The sequence below is a fragment of the Phycomyces blakesleeanus genome (assembly GCF_001638985.1).
Source record: "Phycomyces blakesleeanus NRRL 1555(-) unplaced genomic scaffold PHYBLscaffold_3, whole genome shotgun sequence".
In the NCBI taxonomy this organism is placed as follows: domain Eukaryota; kingdom Fungi; phylum Mucoromycota; class Mucoromycetes; order Mucorales; family Phycomycetaceae; genus Phycomyces; species Phycomyces blakesleeanus.
Genome location: NW_017265136.1, coordinates 2,648,101 through 2,674,631, shown reverse-complemented (window position 1 = coordinate 2,674,631; position 26,531 = coordinate 2,648,101). Strand labels below are relative to the sequence as shown.

The 26,531-nt window shown below is 34.9% G+C and overlaps 9 protein-coding genes across 9 annotated transcripts; 2 read left to right on the top strand and 7 right to left on the bottom strand.

Moving 5' to 3' along the window:
* Window positions 1-2,262: 2,262 nt before the first annotated feature.
* Window positions 2,263-4,617, top strand: PHYBLDRAFT_62295 (hypothetical protein; the record flags this gene model as incomplete). Its single annotated transcript, XM_018440949.1, has 2 exons — window positions 2,263-3,138; window positions 3,364-4,617. 2 exons carry the CDS (start codon window positions 2,263-2,265, stop codon window positions 4,615-4,617), a joined length of 2,130 nt encoding a protein of 709 aa, XP_018296981.1.
* A 354-nt stretch (window positions 4,618-4,971) lies between these two features.
* PHYBLDRAFT_62296 (GPI transamidase Gab1) lies at window positions 4,972-7,054 on the bottom strand (the record flags this gene model as incomplete). Its single annotated transcript, XM_018440950.1, has 8 exons — window positions 4,972-5,210; window positions 5,387-5,511; window positions 5,592-5,735; window positions 5,915-6,021; window positions 6,112-6,212; window positions 6,353-6,653; window positions 6,760-6,824; window positions 6,904-7,054. 8 exons carry the CDS (start codon window positions 7,052-7,054, stop codon window positions 4,972-4,974), a joined length of 1,233 nt encoding a protein of 410 aa, XP_018296980.1.
* Window positions 7,055-7,813: 759 nt separating this feature from the next.
* On the bottom strand, window positions 7,814-8,964 carry PHYBLDRAFT_176903 (hypothetical protein; the record flags this gene model as incomplete). Its single annotated transcript, XM_018437831.1, has 3 exons — window positions 7,814-8,095; window positions 8,250-8,358; window positions 8,959-8,964. The coding sequence occupies 3 exons, from the start codon at window positions 8,962-8,964 to the stop codon at window positions 7,956-7,958; spliced, it is 255 nt and encodes an 84-aa protein (XP_018296979.1). The 3' UTR covers window positions 7,814-7,955.
* A 1,564-nt stretch (window positions 8,965-10,528) lies between these two features.
* Window positions 10,529-12,945, bottom strand: PHYBLDRAFT_185397 (hypothetical protein). The gene is made up of 4 exons (XM_018439073.1): window positions 12,676-12,945; window positions 12,166-12,457; window positions 11,706-12,064; window positions 10,529-11,544 (listed from the first exon to the last, which is right to left on the bottom strand). The coding sequence occupies exons 1-4, from the start codon at window positions 12,795-12,797 to the stop codon at window positions 10,797-10,799; spliced, it is 1,521 nt and encodes a 506-aa protein (XP_018296978.1). The 5' UTR covers window positions 12,798-12,945; the 3' UTR covers window positions 10,529-10,796.
* A 1,141-nt stretch (window positions 12,946-14,086) lies between these two features.
* PHYBLDRAFT_140995 (hypothetical protein) lies at window positions 14,087-14,752 on the bottom strand (the record flags this gene model as incomplete). Its single annotated transcript, XM_018430503.1, has 1 exon — window positions 14,087-14,752. One exon carries the CDS (start codon window positions 14,750-14,752, stop codon window positions 14,087-14,089), a length of 666 nt encoding a protein of 221 aa, XP_018296977.1.
* A 907-nt stretch (window positions 14,753-15,659) lies between these two features.
* On the bottom strand, window positions 15,660-17,019 carry PHYBLDRAFT_154482 (hypothetical protein; the record flags this gene model as incomplete). The annotated part of the gene is made up of 3 exons (XM_018433328.1): window positions 15,660-16,430; window positions 16,496-16,612; window positions 16,669-17,019. 3 exons carry the CDS (start codon window positions 17,017-17,019, stop codon window positions 15,660-15,662), a joined length of 1,239 nt encoding a protein of 412 aa, XP_018296976.1.
* A 1,374-nt stretch (window positions 17,020-18,393) lies between these two features.
* On the bottom strand, window positions 18,394-19,925 carry PHYBLDRAFT_185396 (hypothetical protein; the record flags this gene model as incomplete). Its single annotated transcript, XM_018439072.1, has 1 exon — window positions 18,394-19,925. Exon 1 carries the CDS (start codon window positions 19,855-19,857, stop codon window positions 18,394-18,396), a length of 1,464 nt encoding a protein of 487 aa, XP_018296975.1. The 5' UTR covers window positions 19,858-19,925.
* Window positions 19,926-20,534: 609 nt separating this feature from the next.
* On the bottom strand, window positions 20,535-23,851 carry PHYBLDRAFT_140992 (hypothetical protein; the record flags this gene model as incomplete). The annotated part of the gene is made up of 14 exons (XM_018430502.1): window positions 20,535-20,594; window positions 20,654-20,748; window positions 20,805-20,891; window positions 20,998-21,079; window positions 21,303-21,431; window positions 21,621-21,709; window positions 21,893-21,944; window positions 22,012-22,114; window positions 22,205-22,383; window positions 22,798-22,878; window positions 22,955-23,157; window positions 23,235-23,334; window positions 23,565-23,735; window positions 23,810-23,851. The coding sequence occupies 14 exons, from the start codon at window positions 23,849-23,851 to the stop codon at window positions 20,535-20,537; spliced, it is 1,473 nt and encodes a 490-aa protein (XP_018296974.1).
* A 1,109-nt stretch (window positions 23,852-24,960) lies between these two features.
* On the top strand, window positions 24,961-25,792 carry PHYBLDRAFT_62302 (hypothetical protein; the record flags this gene model as incomplete). Its single annotated transcript, XM_018440951.1, has 2 exons — window positions 24,961-25,268; window positions 25,705-25,792. 2 exons carry the CDS (start codon window positions 24,961-24,963, stop codon window positions 25,790-25,792), a joined length of 396 nt encoding a protein of 131 aa, XP_018296973.1.
* Between the last annotated feature and the right edge of the window lie 739 nt (window positions 25,793-26,531).

Here is a 26,531-nt window from a genome sequence, read left to right as displayed (position 1 = left end):
TGACTGAGCAAAGACTAATAAAAATGTTTTTTATTTTATTTTTTACAATTTATTTTCTCAGATGTGTCAACTATATATATATTTAATGTGGTTGATAAACAAATGGATAGTTTTGAAACGTTCGTGAAAGGATCCTTATATGTTAGAGCTTACAAATCTTAGCTAATATTTTGCTGTATTGTGTGGTGTAATATATGAGATAATATACTATCGATATTTTGGTAATGGTTGACCCTTTCTACACTAGGCTTTTTTTTATTTATTTCTTTATTTCTTTAGATTTGGTGTATATAATTAACCTTTTTATTGATTAAGTTTAAAGCGCACAGTTTTAATTGTTTGAAAGATCTTTTTTTTTTGTTTAGATCCAGTTGGTTTTGGAAGGTTATATGCAGTACTAACAATTTGAAGATGATACTGATAGTTTGGGTACACCTCGTATTGCGACAAGAAGAATAAACAACAACTAGACGTCCTTGTTCGGTTGGATTTGTATTGCTATATTTTGCTAAAGAGTTTTTCAAAAGAAAAATATGTTTCGATATCCTATAGGACTCTAATTCTCTAACCTATTTTTAGAGAGCTCTTTTGGAATTCCAACTTTTATATATACTTTTCTCTTTTTCTTGAAAATGCGTTGATTGGTTCATAATCAATACACAGGATTTACTAAAAGAAAGACTTGTCGAAGCGAGCTTGTTGCGTTGTGTGTAGGGTCTATATACAAAGACATTTTTTTGTTTATTTAGACAGTAAATGGATTACCTACAATAACATATCAAATCAACCCATTTATTTATATATTACTCAATGTAGACGGCATTTTTTCTCCCTCATAGCTGGAGGAGATGTTATCTTCTCCTATTTATGGGATTTGAGGTGACTTGGCAAATGTGCTACTCTGTTCTTTAGTATATTTTTAGTTGCGTTTTTGTTTAAGAAGTTCAGGGTAATTAAGATTATTTCCTGGTTCCCAGCTATTTTGATTCATTCATATTTAATATATATATCTAGGTTACTGTATCACAAGGTAGAATATATATATATATATATATAATATGTGTGCTTTGAACTTTGTTGAAAGAACAAGAAGAAGAAGAAGAAGAAATGGCACCTTTTGATTTATAACCATGAAAAAATTATTATTATTTTGGCTTATACTGATGACCTATCAACCCTGTTTTTTTTATATTTTTATTGTCTCATACTTTACAAAAGTATCATTATACTTCTTTTTTTATTTTTTTATCTAAAGATACCCTTGTATTTCTTTATTCTGCAAGTATTAGGTTTCCAATATATACACTTGTTTATCTATATAAATAATATATAATATATAACATATTGGTAACAGTTTAATATAACTTTCTTTTAAAACTTTTTGTTACAAAAAAAAAGAATTAAAAATTAAGCCGTATTCTCCCACAATCTGAGATTGAACATTTTTACCAATGTCCACTGAAAATCCAGTCAGTTTTTTGCCCTGGATTTTGAGTATCAAAGGTATTTTTTTTTAGTAGTAATATACATATATATATATAAAAAGTGTGTGCCTGTGTGCTTGCTGAGCTTTTGACTTATTAAATATAGTATTTTTTTTTAGCAACAACAAAAACAACAACAAGAGTATAAAAGCAGAATATGATATATATGTACATGTAAAAGACAGAAAAAAAAGAGGCTTGTACTTCATAGTAGGTGGGATACAATACGCGGCTGTATTCTGTAAAAGATGACTATTTAATATAGACAGGCCACAACTCCCACGTCAATAAGAATAAAGTAAAAAATAAATAAATAAATAATAAAGCACTAAGAAAATTTTCTATAGACAGGGTTCCTAAACTGGAGTTTTGCCCTCAAGTTCATTTATTTTATTTATTTATTGAATAAAAATCAGGTTATAATTATTGTAGCATATCATCCTATGTAAAATGAAAAAAATAGCAAGAGAGTAATAAAAAAATAAAAATAAAAAAAAACATCAGCTCTGTAACAATAAAACAATAAGATGCGCCACAAATTGTACTTCCTTAACTTGTTGACCTTCTTCTTCTCTATTTCTATTTCGATAAACCGAAAAATCTTAAAGAAGTAGTAGTGCCTTTTTCTTTTTGCTTTGGGCAACATTTTTCCCCTACTACTACTGCCTATTAGTATTTTTCTCTCTCTTATTCCATTCACGGCCCTGGAATTTTTTATTCAGGTTTCAAACACAGATTTTAAGTATTATCTAGGTCATTTGCAGCCAACCCTTTTTCCATGTCTCTTCGGCGCTTACTCAGACGCCATTCGGCTCCTAGCATTGAGCCTTTTGACCGCCTGCATTCACTCTACCCTCGTCCTCTTCCTATGCTACCTCCTGACGTTAACACCCCTCCGTCAGTACGCATTACTCAGGACAGTCCTCTCCGTTACAGGGGCCATGACGCTCATGAACAGCGAGCTTACCGCGACTGCAGACAACACTTGCTTGGTCACATCCTGTCGGTCATGCGTCTATGCGAAGACTTTAGACATCACCACAACTTAGCTGGCGTACAAACCGCCAAACCTTCGAGCGGATCGCTTCTGTTCACTACCCCAACCGACACAACATTAACCATGCGCTTGTTGGACGAACGACTTGGCCAGTGTTTGCGACACCTCGATCACCTGCGGACCCGTGTGACCGACAGTGCTTCCAAGGTGCTCGTGACGGGAGACGTTAATGCAGGCAAGAGCAGCCTCGTCAACACACTCTTACAAGCCGACATTGTGCCGACCCATGAACAACCATGTACCAGTGCTCTGTGCGAAATAGTCGATTGCATGCAGAATGGAGGAGTAGAGGAAGTTCATTGCATCCCCGACCCTGCACACTATGATAGTCATTACTCCAGCACATATCATCCCATAGCGCTTCGTCATCTCCCTAAAGCTATGGAGCAAGGTCTCTATGACCACTTTCGTATTTACGTCCGTGATCACCGTCCACCCGAGAAGAGTCTTCTCAAACACGATCTTGCTACCATGACTTGGATCGACTCCCCCGGTCTCGACGCTGATTCCAACAAGACCTCCGCCATATACGCCGGTCAAGACGACATTGACGCTGTTGTTTTTGTTGTCAATGCCCAAAACCAGTTGACCTTATCTGTAAGTGCTTCTTTTTATCAATCACTATATTGATTTATCATATATTTATTTATCTATTTCCTAAAATATAACAATTCTTATTTTATTTTTATTTATTTATTTATTTATTTTATTTTATTTTATTTTATTTTGATAATCATTAAAAAAAATATTCTAATTTAACATTTATATTATATTATATACTGTATATACTGTATATATATATATGTATATTGTATATCACAGGCCAAGACATTCTTGCAAAAGGCTTCAATGGAAAAGAAACCATTATTTATCATTGTAAACCGATTTGATACTATCAAAGACAAAGTTAATTGCAAACGCAAGATTCTCGATCAAATCCACCAAGTCTCACCATCGACATACGAGCAGGCCGAAGATCGAGTGCACTTTGTCGACTTACCCCTTGATGCACCACCTGCCTCGTTTGCCACACTCGAGAGCAATTTGCGTACATTTGCAGTCGAACATCGTATGCACACCAAATTATTGCCCGCCAAACGGTACTTGGTTGCCCTGTTGACCGACATGGCTGATCTGGCTCGTTCAACCCATGAACTGACGATTGAACACCACCAACAAGCTCTTCAGTCACTAGCACGCGACACATTTCCTTTTATGCAGCTGCTAAAGGCACGCGAACCTGTTCTACATCAGGTCGAGGTTATGGCAGAACACACACTCGAATCAATCCAAACCCATGCCCTCAATGTGCTCGAACAAGCTCTCGAAAACCCGCGGCCACGGTTCTCACGCCCACCGCTGTTTTCTTTGTGGCCCTATGCGCACGAATACCGCGACGCTCTTTTGCAAGCCTGGACTGAAGAAATCGAAGACGTCGAGCGAGAGGCGATGGAAGAAACCAAATTGTGTGTCCAGGCAATCCAGCGACTGGGCACAGAGCACCTTGGGCCGTCCCCTTGGCAAGACAAGGCCAACCTAAAGAAATCATATTATAAACCCCTGACAGTCACTCTTGAGCCTGTCGATCTACTTGGAGTCTGGCCACCCCGGAAACGGACTGCCTGGGCCATCTCTCTAGGGCTTTTGGCCTGCCTAGGTGTTCGCTGGGTTGACCGCAGTGGAAAGTTTGGCGGAGGTTGGGTGTCTATCGTCAGTCTGGCCGGCTCCAGTCTGTGGCTCGGTTTGTCCGAAATTCGTACCGGACTTGAGTCCAAGATATTCCAGAAGTGCAAGCGCGCAGCCATCAAGACATCCCTTGCAGATACACATGCCAGACGAGTGTCTCGGATCTCACGAAAGATACTCCAGGCTACCGGACGTGATCTCGAACTCAAGATACAGACTGCGATTGAGAACAAGGCACGACGGAGAAGTGAACTTGAGAATCAGGCACATGATGCACAGAATGCTGGTGCCTATTATACCCACTTTATAGAGGTAGCCAACCTCGTCCTAGATCAAGTCAATGCGGTTTCTACTGATATTCCAACAAAAGCACCTACACGTGTGCTGTAATATCTCCTTTCCTTTTAACTACCCCCCTCAATTCTTATTATTATTTCATTATTACTAGTATTGTTATTTCTGTTTATTCACTCGTTTTGATTTTTATTTTATTTTATTTTATTTTGCACATATCATTGTTTCTTTTACACACACTCAATTACTCAATTACTCACTCAATCTTTATTTTATTTATACACTATGTCGTTTGCTTGTCTTCCTTAAATTTACTTTATTTTTCTTTACGTTTCATTTTATTTGAACCACATATATGTGTATAGATTTATATTAATTTATTAATTTATACAATCGATTGATTGATTATCTGTTCTTTCCTTCTTCATTTTTTTTTCAATTTTTTTTATTTTAACGACGTATAACCTGTTTTCCAATTGCTTCTGGATGAGCTACATCAAATGCTCTTCTTAGAGCCGAATAAACAAGATCGATTAACAATAAGATCTGACCAAGATTGTACACAAGTGTGATTGCATAAAAGAAATTGGCATTTCCACTGCCAGCATAAATCCACAGATGCCAAAAGATAGGTGCTAATACTGAGGCGTACAGAAACAGGTTCGACACAAGGAATCCGTATCGGCAATCTAGAATAGAAAAATAAACATAAAAAGAAGGTGGGACCACATGTGCATTTACACACACAAACAGAGAGAGAGAGAGAGAAAAAGAGTCATCATTAAAAATAAAATAAAATAAAAATCAGGTTTCTTTTTTTTTTGTGGTATATGAGAGAATGGCACGTGCATTATAATCAACTTACATTTGAATACTTCATCGTGAAGAGGAACCAATCCGAGATACAAGGCCGCATCACCCACTGAAGGGTAGCTTTTGAAAACGGACATTATTCCACAAAGCACAATTATTACAAATACAGGCGAATCTCTGTACAAATTATAATATAATGCAAATCAATTCAATTTTTTTTGTTTTAAACTTCTTGTTGTTATCCTTTGACTTCTTACCTCAGTTTGATACACAGAGGAGCTACAAATATGAATGAATGTAACTGGAAAACGACCATAAAGAATGATCTGAACTGATCAAATATCTCGATAAAGAAGTACCAAAACATTCCAATATTTGGCGTCAGATCTGATAATAAAATGCTTTTTTTTTTGTGTTGGTAGATTAATTGATTAGTGAACAAGTGTGTGAAGCACAATTTGAAGCACTTGTTTGTTGCTATGCTGGTTGTACTAGTTTTACTAGTTGTAATACTTAATTCTTCATCAAATAATATAATATGATATGATATGATGATATAAAGAACAAAATAGAAACTCACATGACTCCGTAAGTTTCTCTCATAAACTCCCATGATCCAATTATCAGACGAGAAACTGCCAAGAGCAACACCGACCATCCCATGAACAGCGAGACGACAGATGTAGCCTAAATAATATATATATATATAAAGCACATAAAGAAAATACACATATAAGAAAAAAAAACATTGCCCAATTTGGAGGTTACCCTATTTACCCGTGACTTGAGCAAGAGGGCCAGAGGGGCAACAAGCATGACAGGATAAAAGCTCAGATAAGATGCCATGGAAATCCAGAACATAGACGCCACAGCATTGTCTTGAATTTGAATTTGATTTTGATTTTGATTTTATTTTTAGAAAAGCAAGAAAAGATAAAAAAGGAATATGTCATAGGTAAATGACAAATGACAAATATTATATTTCTATATTCAATAGTAATAAGAATAGTAATCTTACCAAGAGATGCCCAAAGAAGAGCCATAACAATACTAAGGTTGGTGAATAATATTGTGGATTTGGATACACACGAGAGAATAGTAAAAGGATTAAACAGGTACAGGGCTGATACTGCAGAAGGCGAAATCGACGGCCCTGTCTCGACAGCTAACTTTGGCTTTCCTTTGTCGCGTGCTTGTTTTGCCTTGCAGATCTTTTGAAGAGCATGAGCAATCACAACATCTAATATACTGTACAACAAAGGAATTGTGATGCTCGGCAAGTCATTCAGAAATGAGAATAGTGCAAGTAATAATGGAGACTACACAATAATAATATAATTAATATGTTCTATTAATTAATTAAGGTCTTTGCACAATATCAAAAATTAAACCAAGAAAGTAGAATGTCATTTGTTCGAGATTTACTTGATGAACAAGACCACCATCATAGGGTGGGACATTGCTTTCATAGAGATGGACTCCTTCAGTTACTTTATATATATATATTTGGAAATAGATGAAGTTTTTATTATTATTTCTTTCTTTCTTTCTTGTTCTTATTGTTCTTACGTCGCTTGAAGCTCGTCACGGGTGTAACTAACTCTACGCGTTGACCAAGTGTTGTTGCTACAGACGAGATACTAAAGAGTACAAGTCTTAGTGCGATTGCACACCCATAAATGGGCCAATCTCTCCATCCACCAAGTGATCTCATGAACATATGAAAAAGAAGGTTGGATGTATTCGGAGTCTCAAGCCCATACCTATAAAAAAAATGGGGGAATAGAAGCAGAATAGAAATATATATATATATGTGTGTGTGTGCGTATACAGAATTGTCAGTGTGAAATAGTGACTTTGCCTTTTTTTTTTATTATTAACTGTGAAATTCTTGCTGTAATTTTAATGACATTTAATCTTTATTTTCAGTTGCTTTCATTGCAAAACTGACAGTTTTCTTTTGTAATACCTATACTGAATTCTGCAATATACTCCAAAAAGAAAAATGGAAAGAACAGCGCCTTTAACCAATCCTTTTAGCTTTCGAGAAGCATTAATATATTAGACTCAGGGAAAAGGAAAGTGCTGAGGTAAGAGGACTTGGTTGTGAGAGATTTTCACTAGAATGTTTGCTTGAAAGTGACTATACTTCTTTACAGTTTAATTATAGAAAAAGAACGCCTTTTAAAACAATTCTTTATGATGAAAAGCTATTTATTTCTTGTCTGTATAGTTTAATTGACTTAGTTTTTTCTTTAAAAAAAAAACGCTAAATGCTTAAATCAAAATGGCGTTATCTATACATATTTGACTTAAAATCCAAGCAACACCTGTCACTAATTAATATATATATATAAAAATTCGTTATTTCGTACTAAGAAAATCCTGTATATACTAAGAGTATTTTCAACATCACTCAAGATAACACAAAAGAGAAAACACGCACAATCGGTTGTTTGTTTTTTTGAAAATGAAAAAAAGAATGTATATATATCACAAGCCCTGGTCAATCACACAAAATTATGTAGTGGCCATTTTTGATTTTTTTGTTGAATTTTTTCACTTTTTTTTTTGATCTTCTTAAAAAAAATTTGATGGTTTTTCTTTAAAGAAAAAAAAAATTAGTTGTTCTTTCTGCGGAAAGAAGAACCCTCGGTCAAACGAGCTTTACCACCAGTGGGCTGGCACAAGACGGTTCCGCAGGAGGAGCACAAGACAACAGTCTGGGCATGGGAGAAGACAGTGCTGATGTTGAGACAACCTAGAAGAAACAAACAATGAATTAAACAAAAAGATTAGTATCTACTTTATTACATGCACTTGTCTTATCTTCCTTTGTATTCTCTCACAACATTATTACAAATCCTTGTATGTATATTCTGATATTTTTTCATATGCAAGAAAAAAAGTCTTACCGGGGCACTTGACATCCATGAAGTAAGAGTTGGGGGACTGTACGAGTCTCTTGAGCTTGTGGGAGCGCTTCTCGTGCTCAACGGAGGGGTTAAGGAGATCGACAGCCAACTATTAAGAAATTCAGGGTTAGTGAATTCCTTGACACTTATTTCCTTATTTCCTTATTTTTAGTGCGTGTGTGTGTATGCGTATGCGTGAGCGTTTTGATTTATTATTTGGAGTTGAGCGGATGAATTGAAGGATGCATGGATGGATCGAATAAGTTGTGATTCGTAGACGTGTCATGTGTGTAGGAAGTGGTTGCCAAGTAATAGTCGTCGTTGCATGGCCTCGTTACAGTTGAATTGTTTACTGATGTAAATGTGCTGCGGTATTGATTCTTGACGTTCTGTTTCTTTTGAATTCATTTGCTTCTTCTTTGGTGTATATATTTATACATACATATATTTAAATATGTATGTCTTTTTGGTTTCTTGGTCCACTTTATTTTTTTCCTCATTTATTTCTTTCTTTTTTGTGGAGGCCGTTCTTATTTATTGTTTCGATATCGATTTCATGAGATCTTTCCCAGATATCCTCTAGGATTTCATATGATATCTCATCTTTTTGCATCCATCCATCCATATATCCATCAATCCTATCCATTCACGGGCATCGACACACACACATATGCATTTTTCATGCTGGCTTGAGTATTTGTTTACTTACAGTCATGATGCTGTGTGTTGCAAGGCTTGGTGAAAAGGGAGGAATCAACTATTGCCCCATCCTCCGGTGCGTTTTGAAAACATCGAGGCTTGCGTGATTCGCCAGTCCATCCGACTCCGCAGCACAAGGCGGGACTTCCTCACCACTAATTGACAAGCAAGCAATCCTGAATAAGGATCACGCAGCAAAATTAGCTTTGTATACATACTTAGATACATAGATCCATACACACACACATGCACACACACACATACATTTGTATGTATGTGTGTATACTAGCTCCTATAAAGAAAATATAAAAAAAAATCAATTCCTCCAAGTAATGTTGTCTTTATATAAAAAAACTTTCTTTTTTATGCTCCATACAAAATTCACCTTTCTATTTCTCTCTCTATACATACATACATGTATATATATATATATATATATTTCTGACAGAAAAAGGTCTAATTAAAATCAGTGGTGTAATAATTCACTCTGTCTTTTATGAATAAAATTGACTAACAAAGCAAATATGAGTTTTTTTGTCCATTTTTGAATAACCAATTCGATTAGAAGCCCTCTTATCGCAGCTTTTTACTCATTAAAGAGGATGTGCTTGACACCAGGAAAAATGGAATTGGCTGGTATAGAACTCTTGTGAGCGTTAGAGTTTTGCGATTTTTTTTTTAAAAAAAAAGTTTGAGTCTTTCACTTGTCAAAACGATCAAAACAGCCTTGTGCACTTTTTTGTAGTGTAATTGATCTGAATAGATTTTAGGTAGGAGTTATTTTGAAGAGTATAATTTCTTGGATTTATATGCTCTTTTTTAAAAATAGGTTATTATGCTTAGATAGCTCATAGATGTGTATGCTTTCATCACAGAATTCTCTTATTTTCACTCATCTTTTTATACTGCATATTTTCTTACTTATTATTACCTTTTAATAATATAGAAATTACATGGCTTTTAAGAAGAAGAAAAAAAGCAAGGCATCCAATATTTCTTCTAAGCATTACATTTTTTTTTTATTTATTTTTTTATTGCCGTAACCTTTATTCTAAGCCCAGTATTTTAAGTTATAAACCACGATTAATAAATTATATTACCAGGTAAATTTATTTACCTTATCATTGGCTCATTTTAGAGCATCTGTTATTTGTTTTACTCAGCTGTTTTTAAACCCAGAAATATGTTACAAGATTTTGAAATGTTTTCTGTAAAAATTAGAATAGAAAAAAAAGAAAGAAAAACAGGGTCCCCAAGATTTTTTTTTTATGTACACGAACTTATTTCACTCTCCAAGGATTTTCTTATAAAGAATAACCAACAAGTGCAAGTCCACATTATTTTCACACCTGGGACCAATTCTATAATTCACCATGACGCTTAGGAAGAATTCTCAAGAGATTTATACTTTAACAGTTAATTCCCTAAAAAGAAGCATATAGTTTTCTATCAATTGAGGTTTAGACATTAATCTACATGCATACTACATGCGGGATTCATTAGTTACATTGACAGTTAGAACTTGACTCGTTCGGGTCATCATTAACCTCTTCAGTGGTTTACTTGTGTAAATCTAATGTGCTTTATCATGATACTTTATCACTATATATATATATTTATTTATTTACTTGTAATTGTATGTGATTTATGTGGTCAATATTTTATACATATATATGTATATATAACAAAGAAAAAGTATCAAGAAAGAAAAAAAAGATAAAGCTAGAATACACACATATACACACCCACTCACACACACACACACATATATATATATATATATATATATATATATGTGTGTGTGTGTGTGTGTGTGTGTGCGTATGTATATGTATATGTATATGGGATTTATCCTTCAAACGACCATTCGTACTGCTTTGCCAGTGCTTTGCGTCTACCGTGCAATTTAGACACATCCCCAAACTTCCTCACACGACTGCGCACAGCCAACCAGACGCGGTGAACATGATCGTTTTGGGACTTGTAGGTCTTGGTCATCTGTCTTATTCCTGCCAGATTGGCATCTCTAAGCTTCTTGAGTTCCAACACTCTCTCCCGACGTCTCCACATGCCACGGCCCAACACAACCGCATCAAACAACCGCCAGCGCCCGATGAGATCCTTAAAGTTCTCGTATCGCTCGTCAATCGACGCCACATGGTACCACACAAACACGCCGAGGGTTGCCAAGGCAATAAAGAACCCAAAGAAAGAACGATCAAAGAGAGCAGACCAAGCCCAGACGAAGGCGATCACATAGATAAACGGAACCAACACAAGGCCAAAAAAGATCTTGTTTTGCGCTCGCACTTCTTCGTAGATCTCAAACTTGCCTCCAAAGTAGCCAGCCACATACAGAGGCACATGTGCAATCAGACCAGGTAAGAACAGTGGAAGATCTAGCAGACTGGCTGCCGTCCGGCGCAGCAATTCAATTGTGGTCGTGACGGTTGTAATGTCTTTTTCACTGTACTTTGCGATGTGCGAATCCTTGAGAGCCAATGCCTCCAATTCAAGCTTGTACACTCTTAAACTCTCCTGTAGTTGTGCAATCTCTGGTTTATCTTTGGAGAGCTCAGTAATAGCACAAATCAGACTACAAGACATTATTATTGTTATTATTATTATTATTATTATTATTATTATTATTATTATTATTATTATTATTATTATTATTCTTATTAATCTGTAGTGTATATACATATACACAAAATACACAAAATACATAATTCCCACTACACACTACACACTACATACCTTTGAGTAACATCTACATAATCATTCATCAGACCATTCTCACCCGGGAATAATAACCAACGTGCCATCTCTGCTGCATCTTTACTTTCCCAGTCGGGTGCATTGACAGTCAATTTCTCGATTGCTGCCTTGAGGTCTTTGGTCAGGAGCTTGGCTCCTTGCTTAGGGTCTTTTCTGTACAGATCCATGTATGGTTCAACTTTGATTGGCTTTCCATAGCGCACAATTGCAACGCTGCGGTACTTTGATTTTTCAGGATAGACAATTCCCACCGGAAGTACATCTGCTTGTTGCGGGAGGCTTCCGTCTGCGTTTGGATGAGGGTCATCGGCAATCAATCTTGCGTATTCTAGTGCAGCCTTGATATTATTATTGTTATTAATAATAGTAAGAGAACAAATCAAATCAAATCAAATCAAATCAAATCAAATAAAAAATATATTTATGTATGTATACTTACAAAGCTCACGCCATCTTTAAAGATACCCAGGTGAGGTAAAGTGTGACTAGTGCCTTCCGGGAAAACAGCCACAGCTTCACCAATACGAAGTACTTCGAATGTGGATGCATAGAGCTGTGCGTTGTTTTTGGTCGTTCTGTCAACCGGCACAACACCACAATTGGTCAAGAACTGGCTAGCATAAGGATGCTTGAACATTGTGTTTTTTGCCCAATAGTGCAATCGGCGATGATTAGGGTATGTGACTGAAAGTGTTGCAGGATCTACAATCATATTGTGATGCGTGGCTGCACTATCCATGTGTGTTTATGTTTATTTAATTTTTCATTATTTCATTCTTATATGTTTCTAATTCTTCTTCTTCTTCTTTTTTTTTTCTTTTCTTTCTTTGGCATAAAGGCAATATAATACATGTTCATCATCATGTTCAACATGTTATATAATATCATTTTGCCCGACAAAAAAGAAAAAAGAAAAGAAAAGAAAGAGCATAGAAAAAGAAGAACTTACACAATCAAAGGTCCCTCGGTAGGTACATTCTGGACGTCTTCAAGTTTGATATCAGAAAAGAATGACCAGAGCGCTGCTCTAGAAATCTGGCAAACCAACTCATGACCAATTCCAAATGGCATGATGATAAAATAAAAGTATAATTATATTTATGTGTGTGTGTGTGTGTGTGTGTGTGTGTGTGTGTGTGTGCGTGTGTGCGTGTGCTTTTAAGTGAGAGAGAGAGAGAGAGAGAGAGAGTCTGTGTGAGTATGAGGGTGAGAGTAAGAGTGTGAGAGTGTGTATAATATGTAGCAAATGTATATATTATATTGTATATATATATATATTTTAAAAAAAAAAAAACTTAAAACGACACGATGGATTGACCAACTGTTGGGGACGGGCATTTAATATCAGCGCGTGCTTTGTCGTTAACAAGATTTGCGCACACTACTACTGCCATTATTATTATATATATCATCTCATAATTCAATCACTTTGGCTTGTGTAAAATACATATCCGTATCCGTATCCATATCCCTATAAAATACGATTATAATCATCGTCATATATAAACCAGTCTGTATCTTGTGTACAGTGTGTGTAGTGCTGTTTAATCATAACTTTGGATAGAGCGTGTTTCTGGAAATATCTTAAAGTTTACAAGTACGAGAAGAAGAAAGATCATTTAGGTAGATACATAAATATTAAATCAAAACGTGGATATTCTCCATAAATAATAGCTAAAAAAAAAAAAAAATTAAAATAAATTCAAAGGAGAAACGTATGTTTGTCTAGAGAGAGAGAGAGAGGATCAAATATACCACGAGTACAAACACATATATAAAAGGTATTGGTTTGAATATTGAGAGAAATGGCTTGTAAACATATAATATAAATATATATTTCAAAAACCAAAATCAGTTTACTGATGTTTCAGTCTCTGATTAGTTGATAGTTTGACAAGTCTGCCCTTGAGGGAATCTTTCTTTATTTTCTCACGCTAGGTATGGTTGGTTAATCAACCCTTCTTTATTATTACTTATTTATCTATTTTATTCGGAAACATCCGAAATCTGAAAGGTGTGCCTTTCCTAGTAAGGAGGCGAAAGATTCAAGAAATACAGGCAATATTTTGGATATTCTTCTTTCTTTCTTTCTTTCTTTCTTTTTGAAAGTGACAAAATGAATCTCTTTAACAAACCAATTACATATATATATATATATATATATGTGTGTGTGTGTGTTTCTCTTTAGGTTGACGTTTAACAGTAGTATTATTATTATTATTTTGTTTTAATAATAAAATAATAAATGAAATAGAATGAATTGAATTGAAATGAAATAGAATGAATTGAATTGAATTGAATTGAATTGAAACAAAATAATATTTTTTTAAAAAATAAAAAATAAAATTAAAGAATCAAGATCAATTTTGATTGACATTATTGATGACTCGATAACCTTTTGACTCCATGACCTTTACAAGTTTGGTGCCTGCATCTTGGGTAGGCGCCGAAATCCGAGCAAAGGCAGCCTTGATGTTGTTGATGTCACTGACATACAACTTGTGACCGGCGTGCGAATCATCGTTGATTGCCCTCTGGATATCCCGCGTCTTGGCATTGTTGTCTATGAGCTTGGCGATTTCCTTGACGTCGTCTATACTGATCTTTGACAGTCTTCCTTTTAGGGTTGATTCGAGGCACTTTTCATCTAGAGGATGGTTGTGGTAGCCTTCGATTTCACGGGTCGGTTTTAGGGGCATGTATCCTTGGATAGACTTTTTGTAGGATAGTTTTAGTAGGTAAGGACATCCGGTAAGTCTGCTAGGAGAGATCTTTTTTCGATCGCATTCTTGGATCTTGCGTGTACTCCTGTAACGGCCTCCCTTGGAGCACTTTAGATAGACCCGGGTTGGCTTGCGATCCTTGGTTGCAAGTGCAAAGTTGTTGGACAATGCATACTCTTGCATCTTCCCGACTGCCTCGGCCATGTCTTTGTAGCCATTCGGTGGTGGTGTAGGAAGAGGCTGTTTAACACGATAGTATTGGATCCCGTCGGCAACAAAGGTTTCTTTATTCAAAGGATTCATCTTTTTCTTTTTCTTTTTTTTTTTCTCTTTTTCTTTTTGTCGTTGTCGTTGTCGTTGTCGTTGGATTTAATGAAGAAAAGGAGATTACTACAAATTGTTTTGTTAGCATTACAAGATTTAATAAAGTCATTAACACTTGAGAAAAAAAAAAAGCTAAAGTTAAAACCAAAACCAAAACCAAAATAAAATAAAAAATGAATAATATTTTATTTTATTTTATTTTATTTTATTTTATTTTATTTTATATAAAAACAAATAAGGTGTGTCTATATCTATACCTATATCTCCACGCACTTGTATATTATGTATGTACTTTGGATTTGTATTTATATTGTGGGGTGTGTAAATAGATGAATAGTTTATATAGGTAAATAAATAAAAGTGAGTTTCTTACAAGGTACGTGTGTGAATAAAAAAAAAAAGAAATTATATATATATATGAAAGAGAGAGAGAGAGAGAGAAAGGAATATTAAATATATTTTTAAAAAAAAATTGGGTACTCAAAAACAAAAATCAGTATTAATAATAATATCGTTATTATTATTTATTTATATATAAAAAATTTATTCGGCCACGTTATTTGAAATTCTGTACTGTATTGTATAATTTTTATTGTCATTATTCAAAAAAAAAAAAAAATAGAACCACTTGTCCGAATCATTTATATATAAAAAGAAAAAATGTCGTGTCCCCAGCATATAATTATTTTATTTATATTTTGTTTTGAGTCAGGCTGGAGTTATTGAAGAAATACTTTATAAAGCAGAGAAAATGAAATCAAAATGTTCAATTTATAGTTATTTACATTAAACATATAAATATATAAATATATATATATATATATATATATATATATAGTTATATAAAGAATAGCAGTAATTGTAGTTGTATAAAAGACTAGAGGTTTTAATGGTTCTTGTAAAAACGAACACCACCTTTATCTTCGACAAATCGGCATTTGATCCAAGTATCAATCAATGCCTTTGGAATTGGAGTATTGTCTGACATGTAGTGTTCTCCCAGCACTGCCTTGATGTGTTTGGTGGCCTCTACACAATGATAATGAGGTATGGTAGATATGTAATGGTGGACAACGTGAGCATCGGCCACATGATGAAATATGTAGTCCAGAATTGGCCCATACGAGCGGTCGATTGTTAGAGCAGCACCTCTCTGGAAATTCCAGACACTCGAGTCGTATCGAGGCACGTTTTGACTGGTGTGCTGTAGATAGGTGACCAGAATGACCCAGCAATTGATCAACAGGTAAGGCACGACATAGTACTTGAGCACCACAAGCCATCCAAGCACTTTTCCGGCATAGAACAAGCTAGCTATCACGGCCGCAACTGCCGCAGTCGACTGATGCACTTTCCAGTACTGGTCTTTGGTAAAAATGTAGCAGTTTGGATTAAAGTGCGAGACCCACTTGTTTTTGTTCATCTCACAAGGAACGTCGAAGAGGAGATAGTATATCGTTCCAGTAGAAATATAGGTGATCAGGCCGAGTAGTATATAAATAGGCGAATCCTCAAAATGGCTGTGTGGTCCAGTAATATGAGTACCATTGTCGGTATCAGTATCGGTATCGGTATCGGTATTGGTATAGTTATCTTGCTTGTGTTTGTGTGTTTGTGCAGCCAGACCGAGTTCAGAACGGAGAGGTGGAGGATGAGCCTATTTTAGGATTCTTATGATTCTTAACAATAGTAATAGCAATAATAAGATGTATTGATAATTACTCTATCTTTTGTCAAGTGCCCGACTGACTTGTGGTGCTGAGAATGAGAGTATTTCCAAGAAAAGTAGGGTACCAGTAAGCTACTGTGAATCATCATACCCACAGCGTCACTAATAAACTATACAAGGCTGTTAGAAGATCAAAGATACAATGTATATATATATATATATTTACTTTTGAGGAACTGAATGCATAATGTCCACATTCATGACCGAGAACCCACAACCCGGCACCAAAGAAACTTTGGACGATCCAGTAAGTAGACCAGGCCAGAAAACGAACAGGACTACTAGAAGATGTCGTTTGGTCGATCCAACTAGCAGAGTAGCCTGCCAATCCAATAAACAACAAGTCCTGGAAAAGGTAGCCAAAGGAACGTAAGGTGCTTCGTTCAAAGCAATGGGCTGGTATGGCATTACGGATGTCCTTGATTGAAAAGTCTGGGACTTGCCATGAGTTACAAGCATCGATTTCTGAGGCAGCAAACTCTTTTTTTGACTTTAAAGAAACAGTCTTTCTTTTCATTGTTTCTTTTATATCTTTAGATATCTATAAAGGTAGAATAAAGAAAGAAAGACGAATGATTTTTAATAAGGAATATAATGAATAGATAATTAGATAATTAAATATATATATTTATTTAGAAAATATCCAAATTTTTATCTTCTTTACCGATAAATCGAGTTTTTTTATTATAAACTTAAAGGTGTGTTAGTTAAGCCACATACAAAGATAAAAAAAAAAAAGAGAATGTTTAATATTGAGCCAAAATTGTATTATTACTATTATTTTTCTTATTAGTCGATTGTTGGCAGGTAGATTAGTATCTTTTAGACTATAACTATACCTTTTTTCTAGATTCCAATTTGTTTGAATCGACTTCATTCCATTGACACTTTATATACATATGTATCTCTATTATTTTGGAAACACAACCGACCAAGTAGATATTTATTATTATTATTATTTAGATGCTAGCCACAACTTGGGCTACTATATATATCAAGGTCTACAAATGATGTAAAGAAGTATGATTTAACTTGTAGCTAGTGATAATTGATAACTGTTTTTCTTTTCTTTTCTTAATAAAGAAAGCGTAGATCTGACCTGATATGCTGCGTAGTATTAGTTGTGTATTCACACATTCATATAGACAGATAAAGATATAAAAGCGTTTCAAAGATTCCGATGCTGATTGATACCGATACCGATACCGATATTAATAATATATTTTTTATATATGTATACACACAAAAATAAGATGACCTACTTTTGTAGGATAGGCTGTGTTTTGAACCATTTCAATAAAGTAATGGGAAGATTCGGGATCAAACGGAAAAACAAAGGGCTTGACTTGACTTGACTTGACTTGATTTATGTAATTTATTTATTTATTTATTATAAGAATCATCCAAGGTTTTACCATCAATTCAATTTTAAAATATTTTTACATAAAAGGCCTGCTTATCTTGAACACAATTAATATAAAAAGAAAATAGAGATCGGCAAGGTTGACGGAAGATATATCTATATATAATTTTAAGCATGATGATTGTACGTATGCTGCTTTCTACTATTTGGTTACTTGATATTTCTTACAGGCGAAAAATAATAATAAAATAAATAATTTATTATCAATTAAAAGATTTGCTTGATAGTGTAGATAAATTTATTAAAGTCTATTATATTATATTGTATGTTGTAATGGTGAAAGAAAGGGATAAATAATGAATAGATTTAATTATGACTATAGTATGTACGTATGTATGTATGTATGTATGTATGTATGTAAATGAGTAAATGAGTGAATGAGTGAATGAGTGGGTGAATCTGTATAAATTGTGTAAATATATACTAGTAATAAAAAGGGTAAAAGATAATCGAATAAGAATTTTAAAGTTAAGATGAGTTTGATAGAATAGGAGGAGACGCAGAGGGTGAAGTAGCAGCCGAAGAAACGGCCGAAGAGTTATTGGTGTTTGAGTTTGAGTTTGAGTTGTCGGCATATGTGGGTGCCGGTGGAAGCTGCTCGATAGACAGACCATAGCTGGGTGGTGCATCGGCAGTGGCGTATGAAGGAGGGCTGGGCATGTCTCCGTCCCAGATGTGTTCGCGAGCTGTCACAATAACCGGGATTTCGAGAGAGCACATGGTGATCGAATGTTCGTCTTGCTTATGATGGCTTCTGCGACCAGACGACTTTTTGCGGATGCCTTGCAGGGCTTCGATGGGTTCTTGGTCAGGATCGGTGTGGTGGATGTGGAAGCCGGTCGAGCGGCGGAAGATTGATGAGATGGAAGACGACGATGACGATCGGCTGAGGGATGGAGAGGTGGGGCGGGATGTTGGTGGAGATGGAATGGAGGATTCAAAGTGCTTTGCGCTCGGTCGCTCATCTTCGGATGTGTAGTAGGCCGTCTCTTCGTCGGTCTCAGCACCTCTGTCGTTATCGTCTCTAGGTGCACTGTCTTCGACGACGATGTTGACGATGACGGCGTGACTGACCTTGATTAGTCTGCAGTTGGTGTCAAGGTTGACTCTTGGACAGACACGAAAGACGGCATTGTAGTCGTGTTTCTGGGCGGGGTCGTAGTCTGCATTTTTGGATGGGTAGAATGTGCTGTAGCCCAGAGGATAGAGGTCGTCGGTCTTGTGCAGGACGGTGTTTGATTGGTGGTCTGTTGTTCTGTAGTGGACCCTTTCTCTGAGAGCGCAGGTGACGGAGCGCACGACCTGTGTTTCCGGCTTGATGACCGACATCGCTACATTGAGTCTGATCAGGCCTCCTTCGCGATAGACCATGTTTGGGGCAGTTGCGCTGTAGTTGAGTTTGTGGGTGTTGATTTTGCCGTGGACTGTTTCGAGAGTGTCGGCGAATGGGACCAGATCGTCCATGAGACAGCGGCGGAGACAGACTTCCTTGACAGCCGAGATGTTGTTGGCGAACATGGGACGGTAGATTGCAGCCTGGAGACGGTAGCGGATGTAGCCGCGTTTGCCACGGAAGCTGGAGGGCAGGTTTGACGGCAGATCGAAGCTAAAAGGGTAAGAATATTCTCCGGGCATGAGGGTATGGATCTGGCCATCGTCGCCGAAAAAGCGGGCGTCTTTGGTGAAGAGGGTGCGTCGTTCGGATGTTTCTGGGTTGGGCATTCCATAGTTTGTTGACTTGAGAGTGACCTTGCAGCGACCTTCGAACCAGACGAGTAGTCGACGCACCTTGACAGGTCTGTGGACAGTGGCTACACAAGTACCTGACAGAGTACAGCCTTCAGACTCGTCGTTTGCGAATCCAGTCATGACTCCGGTAAATGACGGGTCGATATTGAATGTAAAGGTAGCATCTTCTTTGGCATGTGGCATTATGATTTAAAGATTAAATTAGTAAGGTAAGCTGTAAAGATGTATAAAGAAGTCCAATAAGAAAATTTGAATTGAATTGAATAAAAGAAAAAAATGAAAGAAAAATAGAGAAATTATTATGCTTGTATTTATATATATATATATATTTTTTAATTTAATTTAATTTAATTTAATTTAATTTGTATATAGATTTGCTGGATTTTGCAGGCGATTAGGATTAGGATTAGGATTAGGATTAGGATTTTTTTTTAGCATGTTTTTTTTTGTGCTTTTTAAAACTACGGTGTCGGTAATCTTATTCTTATTTTTTTTTTATTTTTTTTTTGATTCTTTATTCCGTTTGGCGCCTTTTATAACTAGAAAATAAATAGCGTATAATATTATTTATTTATTTATTTATTTATTTATATAATTTTTTTTTTTTGGCTTATCGATAGAAACAGATCCTATTCCACCCTGATTTCTATATATATATTTTATTCTTTTTAAGCAAAATGTTTATGTAAGACATCCCTTTTTCTTTCTCTCTCTCTTTTCTTTATCATTTTATTGCTGCGGCTTATAATGTTTATTTTTTGCAGAATGTTTCAATTTTAAATTTAAATATATAATAAATATTAACAATAATGATCCGAGGTAAAAAAATATTATTATTTTTTTTTGGTTTGTATAATAAACTATAGATTATTCTCTCTGGTTACAGTAGCCTTAAATTGGTTGATAAATGGTTCCAATGTCTAATTGAAATTAAATAAATAAATAAATAAAATAAAATCAATCAATTAATTCTTCTTACTCGATCAACGGGTTCAGTCAATGGCTGTTCGGTTATTTCTTGTATGTCTCTTTGGAGTGCAATGGCATCTAGTAATCTACGGTGTCTCTCGATTGCTACAAAGCATATACCCATTAATTGCATTGATCATATTATGTAAGGATAATCATACATGGATCAGGATATCCCCAGATATCATCATCATTTGGTTTACGATGTCCAACAAGCCTTTCTGCTGATTCCAACAATGGTTTTGAAACTATGATAGTAGCATTAACATTATACTGTAATATCAATGACTATCGTTATCATTATCTTTAAATTATGATCTGTGGTCTGCCTTATTTCTTATTTTATTTTTTTACCTTCCGGAGTTGATTCTATCGGCAAGGCTCGAATTTCTTCAGTATACGGCAAAAGGATGCCAGCAAATCCAGACGGAGATTTCTTTAAATATTTATATATTTTTTTGACAAACAAATAAAATAAATATCAATAATAGACTCAGTTTTAACATCTTTGCGCAATCCAACAATAACATCTATCTATCTGCCTATCCGTCTATCAGTCTATCTATCTATCAGCCTATCTATCATTTCTCTATATTTTATTTTATTTTTACTTTCATTAATATAAATGCTAATGTTAATGCTAATACTGCTGTTCTTACCTGTGGCATTAATACCATAACTCTTGGTGCAGAATTACCACTAAATACACAAAAGGTATAGCATATCTTGTCTGAATTTGTCAAGGTGGTGTGTAAAGCTCTCAATACTTCAGTGCTACCCGAATAAGCCTATAAAATAAAGTATTATTTTAGTCCAAGACAAGAAATGGATCAATAGTCTAAACGAACCCAAGCACGCACAAATGGACGAACAATCGAACGAATGGATACACACATCACACACGCACTACCACCATGTGTTTTATTCTATTTTATTCTGCGCTTCTTTTTTATTTTTTATTTTGTTGATGGACTTACTGATTCGTCGGGAGCAATAAAATAGGTACGGCCAATAGTGTGGTGCGGTAAATGGGCTTTACGCGGTTTAAATCCAAGCACAACAATTCCTAATCGCACAGATCAACGAACGATTATTATTATTGTTAATAATATCTTTTATATATTTATATATATTAACTGATTTTGATCCAAGAAAATATATATAAAGTATCTTAATTAATACTTGCCTGGTTCTCTTATGTATTGAGCTTTTTTTATATCTTCTTTTGATAAGGGCACATTTAATCCACCATATTCAAACGCACTAGATATTGTATCCAGACGGAGATTCTGGCCCGTGTCCTGTAAGATTGTAACACAAGATAAGCTTACAAACCAACCTGCCTTTATTTTATTTTGTTTTGTTTACCATATCTTCGTAATATGTCGATTTCTCGACTAGTTCTACTCCCCCTTCGTTCTTTGTTACTTCCACAAGATTTGGTCTTTTTTGTCGCCTAGCAACAGAAATACTACCATAAAATATATTTACAAATCAATCAATCACTCAAATAATTGTATATTCTCTCTCTTTATATATATATATATATATATTAGCTTACCCAGTAACACCAATTGTCGCTCCTTCTGTCAAATGAAGTGGCAGGTGGAATGCCGTGTTTCTGAGTCCTCGGTTTTGAGTAACCATTGGAAGCACTTTTTTCAGAATAGAGGATGGACTCTGGATCACATTTGATTGGCTAGATTGATAGCCGCCAAAAATATCAGGATGACCGAATTCCTACACACAATGAGAATCCACATTAACAACATACAAGATATACATATTTATCATCATTGAGTATATACTAGCAAAAATATCCATTTATTTCTTTAAACTAAAAAATAAACCAAGCCAAACCAAACCAAACCAAACCAAACCAAAAAGTATATATTATAAAAACCACCATCATTGCCATTGCCATTGCCATTGCCACTACCACTAATACTAATACTACTATTTGTCTTAATTATCTAATTATTTCGTAATCCTTACCTTGTAAAATAATGAGTAATTAAAGGCATGTTCGGGTCGGTCAATTCCACACACGATCAATTTGATAATATTCTTTTTTTTTTTTTTTAATATAGGAATTAATGATTGAATAATTAGTATTATGATTAGTTAATGCTTATTATATATTTCTATACATACATTTGGATCTTCAATATCCGAATTTCTATCGTCGTGTCGGCTTGATTCCGCACGTTTGGTAACCAAGGATTGATGGAGACTCTTTATTAATAGTAATATTAAGATAATAAATAAATAAATAATAGTAATGAAATCATTACCCTTTCTCGATAATTACCTCGATATATCTAAGAGCTTCTGTTCTTTCTTCTGGTTGGTCACTGTGAGGATCATCTTGGGTGGTAATCAATACAATCTGTTTTCTGCCAAGCTGGGCTCCGGTTCCCTTTGACTTGAAGGCATCGGTTGCCATCCATAAGACTTGTTCTAATGATATCCCATCTCTAGTCGATCCATAAATCTCATCAAAGGATAGCCATCCTACACATATAGTCATATTAAAAAAAATCATTCGACTATACACACAGATCGATGTATATAAAAGTAAATATATTTACCTGTTGACAGGTCACTCATATGGTTGATAAGCTTTGTTGACGGGTAATTCAGATCGTAGAAAAAACAAGCGTGTTTATCCGCACTTGCATCTAAAAGACCCTAATAGTAAAATTTTGTGTATGTGTGCATGTTTTTTTTTTTAAAAATAATAATAGATAGATATATAGATAATACATATACATGTAATTCATTCAATTCAATTCAATTAATCAGATGTTACTACCATCATTCCTTAAAGCACTATACTGATTATATACATATATACATTCTCTCTCTCTCTCTTTCTTTCTGAAGAGTTGATGAATTAATATTATTTGTATTCAACTTACAGTGTTGTATAATAGTATACCAACACGGTCCTCTTTAGAATCATGCATCTTATTCAAGAATATTTTTTCCAAGTAGTGCAAGACTTGTAAGACAGGAACCCTGCCATTACGAGGAGTCAGCATTGCAGGAGAACAATCGATTACAAACAATGTACTTTCATTGTTTAAATCCTGCAGCGATAATAATTATAAAGATTCATCAATCAATCAATCGATTAAAAAAAAAGTGAGAGGAATAATCTTACAATGGGATTCATTACAAAGGATTCCATTTCTTGTTCGACCATTTTCTTTAAGAAAATAATAGGTAAAAAAAATAAATAAATAAAGAGCGATTCCACACTAGATAAACACTAGGTAGACTCAGGCACACACACACACACACACGAATAATAACAGCCAGACAAGGCAAACAGAGACAGTGAGTTATAGAGAGAGAGAGAGAGAAAGTGATATATACATGTATTAAATGACCGACAATTTTAATAATAACAATTGGTAAAAAAAAAAAAAAAAAAGTTTAATTAATATTGGTTATTCTTCAAACAAGATATCAAACTGTATATATATATATAGGTAACTTCAAATAAGAGCAGTATATTTCCTGAATTAGATCAAGCAATTTGACTGTATACAGCTCTATCATTAACATTATTTTTGAAACACTTTAAACCAAAAATTGAAAAAAAAAAAAAGAAATCTTTGGAATTTGAATCCAAGATACGCTTTTTTCTTTTGGTTTTTGCGTATGTGAATGTGACTGAGTGTGTAGAGTATAAAGAGTGTTGAGTGTAAAGAGCAACTACAGTACGTTTTTCTTAAAGAAGAAAGAGAGAAATATATATATATTTATTTATTTATTAATACATTTCTATTAAACATAGAGTTTTTTGGAGTCTGGTGACGCAATCAACCATTACTTCCATTTTGCCTTTCCTTTATTCTTATTTTAATTCGAACAAAATAAAAGCCATTTGAGCGGCGCAAAATTTTATAAGAGAAAAAGAGAGTGGGATAATGGATCGTGGATCATGTATAGTGCATAGTGCATATTGTATAGTATGCCTCTCTGTGTGTATGAGAGAGAGAGAGAGAGAGAGAGAGAGGTTATAGGTTTCATATTTTACCTTGCTGTGTGCAAGTATGTGTGTGAATATGTGTTGTGTGCTGTGTGTGTACAAATGCTTGAGCCTGTGTATGGGTATGGGTGTGTGTGCGTATAGAGTGGGTGTGGGTGTGGGTGTGGGTGCTTGTCTCTATTCCTATTTCTTTTTTTTTTTCTTTTTTTTTTTACAACAAAAAAAAACAAAAATTCTTCTTCATTCTTCTTCATTCTTCTAGCCTTTATTTTATATATATATTTTTACTTCTTAATCACTTGATTCTGTTGCTCACAATGGCCACTTCTCATTCACAATTACTTGTCCCAAAGGACCCTCCGTCTTATGATTCCATCTACCTCTCCATACCACAATCTTCTTCTTCTATCTCTTCTTCGACTGATTCCACTCCCAGCTGCACACATGCGATACGACGCTTCCTTCACCGACAGTCTGCTTTCTTCCAGCGACTAGCCGCAGCCACCTTTGTTGCGGCCACTATCTCTACTACGGTTATGCTGCTTCTCTGGCAGCTCCAGAACCTAACTTATCCACAGGATCCAGACGGTCCTTGGTTGAGACCAATCACAGAAGTCTCGGAAGAGTAAAGAAAGAAGGCAAACCTATAAAACAAAAACAAAAAAGAAAAAACAAAAAAGAGTAGAGCAGAGCAAACCAAATCAAATCAATCCAATCCAATCCAGAGCAGAGCAAAACAGAGCAGAACGGAACAAACACTATCGCACGTCCACACACACACACACAAGCACTCCCGTACAATATATCACAAAAACCCACACACTATCGCAAACGCACAATTGACTGTACATAATCACCTTTACTATTGATTTCCCTTTTTTTGGCTGTTCTTCCTCTCTTTCCTTTTCTTTTCGCTTTTTATGTATATACTATGTATAAAAGAATAAGAAGAAGAATAGGAAAAAGGTCACCTTGAAAAAAAAAAGCGTATGTCATTTTATCAGTATAATAACCAACACATCCTCTTTCAATTTATATATATATATATATATATATAAAAGCCAAATAACAATAACAATATTCATATTCATATTCATATTTACATTCATAATCATGTCCATACTCGATCAAGGCTTTTGGGCGTATTAGTAAAGAAAAGAAAAAAAAAGATAGGACACTTGATTATAATTATAATCATTATAATAATAAATCATATTAATCACTATCGAAAAGAAAAAGAAAACAAGGAAACAAAGAGAATCTCAATTGATAAAGAGGTAGACATAAGCATACATATATATATAGAGAGAGAGAGAGGGCTTAGGGGTAGTCAAATGAAAGAGAAGGAGAGGGGGAGGGGACAAGCAAATGAGTGAAATAGTAAGTAAGTTGTATGTGTGTGTGGGAAAAGACTTGTTGTTATTGGTGAAAAGTACAAGAAATATTCACTTTTTATTTATTTATTTATTTATTTGTATGTATGCATATTCATGTAAACCTTTTTTTTTTCTATTCTTTTTTTTTAGATAATCTTTACTGGTATTGGATTTTCGGACTAAAATTTGCGTATCTCGATTCTATCTCTATAAATTGTGCGATTTATTTTGCGATCTTTGATGTTCATTATTATTCGCAACAGAATCATTTAATATTAATATTACTATTACTATTGGCAGTATTGACAAGTTTTATCATCTTGGTTTAATATTTCGCTATATGTTCCTTTACCTTAATTTGTTCTTTCTGTTTGTTTTCTTCTTCTTGCCAGAATGAACAAACCAAAACATATATAAAAAAGCAGCAGAAATATATGGTAGAGAGAAAGAGGGACGTTTTATGGGACCTCGCTTGTTCATTTCGATTAAATCTGATGTGGAACTCAAAGAAG

Coding starts and splice junctions, on each gene's coding strand:
- PHYBLDRAFT_185397 (XM_018439073.1), bottom strand. CDS start 12,797: ATGCCATTTGGAATTGGTCATGAGTTGGTTTGCCAGATTTCTAGAGCA. Junction 12,458..12,675: donor ACCGAGGGACCTTTGATTGT/GTAAGTTCTTCT, acceptor ACACATGGATAG/TGCAGCCACGCATCACAATA. Junction 12,065..12,165: donor TTAAAGATGGCGTGAGCTTT/GTAAGTATACAT, acceptor AATAATATCAAG/GCTGCACTAGAATACGCAAG.